The sequence below is a fragment of the Arvicola amphibius genome, chromosome 13 (genome assembly GCF_903992535.2).
Source record: "Arvicola amphibius chromosome 13, mArvAmp1.2, whole genome shotgun sequence".
NCBI classification, from domain to species: domain Eukaryota; kingdom Metazoa; phylum Chordata; class Mammalia; order Rodentia; family Cricetidae; genus Arvicola; species Arvicola amphibius.
The window spans coordinates 69,241,073-69,246,366 of NC_052059.1; the positions used below are offsets into that span (position 1 = coordinate 69,241,073).

At 39.4% G+C, this 5,294-nt stretch overlaps 1 protein-coding gene across 1 annotated transcript; it reads right to left on the bottom strand.

The window, feature by feature from the left end:
- Window positions 1-2,728: 2,728 nt before the first annotated feature.
- On the bottom strand, window positions 2,729-3,679 carry LOC119800261 (olfactory receptor 11G2-like). Its single transcript, XM_038310397.1, has one exon. The coding sequence runs from the start codon at window positions 3,662-3,664 to the stop codon at window positions 2,729-2,731; it is 936 nt and encodes a 311-aa protein (XP_038166325.1). The 5' UTR covers window positions 3,665-3,679.
- Window positions 3,680-5,294: the final 1,615 nt, after the last annotated feature.

Consider the following 5,294-nt stretch of genomic DNA (forward strand, 5'->3'; position numbering starts at 1 on the left):
GAATCAACGGCATAAAGAAAGACCGTGGAACTTTGAGTATAACACAAACATCTAGGACTGGCCAGGACAGGAACAACTGGAGATCCTTCATAAAAAGGCTGCTCATGCATACTTAAGCATTTCTGGGGCATAAATGATGATGAATCTGTATGTATAGTGTTTTGATTATTATGTGGTGAGGAGACTTTTTTTGGTCCAGTCTATTTGGTGTTCTCCAAGTTTTTTGTGCTTTCATGGGCATGTCCTTCTTTAGGTTGAGAAAGTTTTCTTCTATGATTTTGTTGAATATATTTTCTATGCCTTTGAGTTGGAGTTCTTCTCTTCTATCCCTATCATTCTTAGGTTTTGTTTTTTCATGGTGTTCCAGATTTCTTGGATATTTTGTGTTAAGAATTGGTTGGATTTAACATTTTCTTTGATCAATGAATTTACTTCCTCTATCGTATCTTCAACCTGTGAAATTCTCCCTTTCATCTCTTGTATTCTGTTGGTTATGCTTGCATCTGCAATTCCTGATCATTTACTTAAATTTTACATTTTCAGAATTCCATTGGTTTGTGTTTCCTTTATTGCCTTTATTTCAGTTTTCAAGTCTTGAACCTTTTCCTTCACCTATTTGTTTTTTTTCTTAAATTTCTTTGCTTTCTTTAAGGGATTTGTTGATTTCTTCCAATTTTTGCTGTCTATTCCTCTACTTTTTTTATGGGAATTTTTCATTTCCTATTTCAGGGCCTCTATCATCTTCATAAAACTATTTTTAAGGTCACTTTATCCTGCTTCATCTGCATTGGGATGTTCAGATCTTACTGATGTAGAACCACTAGTTTCTGGTGGTACCGTATTGCTCATTATGTTGTCTGCCTATCTCTTCCTCCAAAGGGTTCAGGTGGGGCCTGTTCTTCACGAGGTCCCTCTTCCTCCATACCAGTGATACCTGTGGCTTAGGTGGTCACTTTTCCTTCAGGTGCAGATGGGTCAGGAGATTGTTCCACCAGATGAAGGCCAAGACTTGGGTGGCCGCTGATGAGGCAGGGGTTGTGGGGAGGCTTTGCTAGGCCTCTGGGGCTTCAGTGTGTGTGTGTGGGGCATGCTATGTGCCCTCAGGGCCTAGAGACTAGAAAGCAGGGCTGTCCAGGCAGGAGCCCAGGCACTCACCTTTAGGTACAGGTGAAGCCAGGGCACTGGTGGTCACTGATGTGGTAGGGACGCTTGGCAGTGTGGGGAGGCTGCTGCCAGATCTCTGGAGCTTCAGTGTGCGGGCATGGGACTCAGGATGTACAATCAGGGGACAGGGCCCATAGAGCAGGGCCATTCAACCAGGAGCCCAGGCACTTACCTCCTCCATGTGTAAGTAGAGCCAAGGCTCCAGTCTGGATAATTTAAAAAGGCACTGAACTTTTTTTCTTATTTTTTTTATTTTTTTATATTTAAAAATTTCCATCTCCTCCCCTCCTCCTCCCCCTTCCCTCCCCTCCTCCTCCCCCTTCCCTCCCCTCCTTCCCCCTTCCCTCCCCTCCTTCCCCTTTCCTTCCCCTCCTCCTCCCCCTTCCCTCCCCTCCCCTCCATTGAAAAATTTAAAATAATATGGGGATTTTAAAATTTTAGAATATATTTTATATCATTATATTAACATGAGGGTTTAAGGATAAACAAAGTAAATGTTTTTAATAGTTACTGCGTGGCAAGTTGACAGGGGATCATGTGTCTAGTTTTTGTCAACTTGATATAAATTAGAGTCACCGAGGATTAACTTCCTTTGAGCTAGCCCATGGGCATGTCTGTGTCACATGTTTTGTGATTAATGATTGATATTGGAGGGCCATTCCCATTGTGGGTGGTGCTTCCCCTGCGCAGGTGGTCTTGGGTTTCAGAAGAAAGCAAGCTGAGCACGTCATGGAAAGAAAGACAGTAATCATACTCTTTCATGGTCTCTGATTAAGTTTCTGACTCCAGTTTCCTCCCTTAAGATCTTGTCTTGGCTCTCCTGATTGATGGACTATAATCTGTTCACAAATTAATCCTCTTACTTCCTAAATTACTTTTGGTTACGGTGTTTGCTATGGCAATAGGAAATGCAAATATCACAGTTTGCACCATCATGTTCTTCTATTTTGTTTTATAAAACATGATCTTGCTATGTAGCCAAAATCCCTTGAAATTCTTATCCGTCTGTCCCAACTCCCCAAATTCTGGGGATTAGAGCATGTTCTAATATGCTTGCACCCACATTTTTATTTTAATTGCTCAAATAATTGTTCATATTTGTGAGGTACAGGATAGCATTCAGTATATGAATACAATGCATATCACTTCAAAGTAATTTTCATCAGTCTCATTTCAAATGTTTATTGTATCTTTTATGTTGGGAACATTCAAAATCTCAGCCTTTTTGCATGAAACAGAATTAACACCTGTCAGACATACTTATCTTATTCTACTATTAAACAAAGCTGTTGAGCAACTACGCAACTGCACCCCTTGTAAACATTGACCATGTCACATTTCCTCACACTTCTTAGTGCTATGTATTATTCCAAACTTTCTACACTTAAATGAGAACATGCAGTATTTGACTTCCCATTTCTGACTCATTTTACTTAGCACAGTGTTCTCCCATTTTATCCATGTTGCTGTTATTACACAATTTAATCATTCATGTGGTTGAATAATATTCTACAGTATCTATCTACACACTCAAATGTGTTTTGATTGACTAAGATTCTAATTTTTATGTTTTCAAAATTTTTTTCATTGCATGTTTCATATCTTTATTTCTAAGGCTATAAATCATAGGATTAATGAGTGGAGTAGCCACAGAATAAAGCAGAGTCACAAGTTTCTGCATTCCTGCTTCATGCTCAGATGTTGGGCTCAGATACATGATCATCACTGAACCATAGAAAAGAGAAACCACAGTCACATGTGGTCCACAAGTGGACAAGGCCTTTCTTCGTCCATCTCTTGAAGGAACTCTAAACACAGCTCGTAGGACCAACATGTAAGATCCCATGATGTAGAGAAAAGGAATAAAGAGGAGCAGAGAAGTTATTATTGTCCAGAAAAATTCCATCAGTGGGGCTCTGGAACAGGTAAGGGCTAAAAGAGGGCCTGGGTCACATAGGAAATGGTTTATAATCCTGGACCCACAGAAGGACATCTGGGAGATGATGATGATGGGAACGGGGAACCAGAGGAAACCAAGCACCCAGCAACTGATCACAAGGATGTTACAGAGGCACCCAGTCATAAGAGCAGGATAGTGTAGAGGCCTGCAGATGGCAAGGTAGCGATCAAAGGCCATAACTGCCAGGAAAAAGCATTCTGTAGAACCCAAGGAGAAGAAGAAATAGAACTGCAGGAAGCACCCAGAGAAGGAGATGACCTTGGTGTCAGAGAGGAAGTTGGCCAGCATGTTGGGGACTGTGGAGGTGACATACCAGATCTCCAGGAAGGAGAAGTTGGCCAGCAGGAGGTACATGGGGGTGTGGAGTTTCTGATCCCAGCGCACAGCACAGATGATGGAAGCATTGCCCATGAGTGTGAGGAGGTAGACAATGAAGAATAGCACAAAGAGGAGGATCTGCCCTTCTCTGGGGCAGGGGAAACCCAGGAGGATGAAGCCAGAGATGGTGCTGGAGTTATTGGATCTGCTGAGGGTTTTCATCTGTCTGTGATCTGTAAAGGCATGAGAAACAGTTGAATATCCTTGAAATAGCTGAGGGCCTAAGATATTTTTTCCCAAACAGGAAAGAATCATTGGCATACCATCAACTCAGTGTCAGAGAGAGGAAGTCATCATCTTCAGTGATGGAGCTCGTGTTTCAGTCAATAACTTTCCATTCGTCCCCACAGTGGTGGCCCTGGTTAAACCCAGAGAACCACACAGCAGAAACACTTGACAGTGGTGGAGGACTGTCGATAAAAAGGAGGTTGTTAGGGAGAAAGAGGATAAAAAAGGTGGGGCACTGAGTGTGAACAGAGTGCATTATATGCATGTATGGAATTCCAAAATCATAAAGTAATAAATTATATATTTATTATATATTTAAACATATTTGTAAAATTTTGCAAATTATACAAAATTTCAGCATGTCTCTGATCTTCCAACTTCTATATTTATAGTTAAATAGAAAATGATGCTACTTTTCAGAACTGCCTGCCATTTTCGGCTACATTAGCAAAAGACAGTCCCATAATTAGTTGAAACCTAAAATCTGTCCTTATTGGGCAATGTTAGCTATTTTCTCATAAAATAACTACTTTGTGTTCCATATAAATGAAAAGCAAGAATACAGGACCTCCCTTTGTATTTATAGGGAGACATATACTAATATAAAGGGCCTTTAAATGAATTAAAAGTTTAGAATTGGTTATGGAAGTTTCCAAGTTTTAGGAGACAAAAAACTGAATGAATAAGAATCAGCACAAGGTGATTTCATTGATTGGATAATAACCCACATCAAAGACTCCCTTCAATATACTGTCACTTAATCCACTACATTTCATCTATCTACTTCCAATCCTACAAAACTTGGAGAAAATCTCCTAGCTTCATATTCCCTACCTTAAACTGTGCCAGTGTCTTCATGTCATACCCACGTAAACTCCAGCAAAGCTTGTGATGTCCATCTTCAGTTACATTGACTGTTCAGCACCCTAGGTAGCTAAAGTCAAGTCCCTGCTGAAGCATTTCTACTGACTCTCAATTTGTTATCATTCTTAAACACTTTTACTTTAAGATTTTTAAAAGATTATCTATAATATTTTGAATTTTCTTGGACATGCTTCTAATTGATAAACATAATACTAGTTTTGTTTTCAAATTTACATTTATATATTTACTTATGTGTGTGTACACATATGTGCATACATGTGACCATGTCTGAGTACATACATGATGCAGTGGACATGTGGAGATCAGAGACAACTTACATGAGTTGACTCTCCTCCACTACCATCTAGGTCTTCAGGGATCCGACAAAGGTCACCAGACTTGGCATCAAGCACTTTTACCCATGGGGCCATCTTGCCAGCTCTATATAAACTTATATGTAATAAAGCTCCAAATGAGGATATGATGTTCTTTCACTAATGATATTTTTGTCATAATTATGTGCTTTAATCTCAATTAACCCATTTTGATACTTTAAAAATTTCAAGTTTTCACTAGCCTTTTTATCATTTGAAGTAACTTGAATAAAATTCTAGTTTTTAAATTTACAAAGATATTTAAAAATCTTCCAAAAGGAATCCCATTTTGGGGGTATCTCTTTATTATATTGAAATTCTTAGAG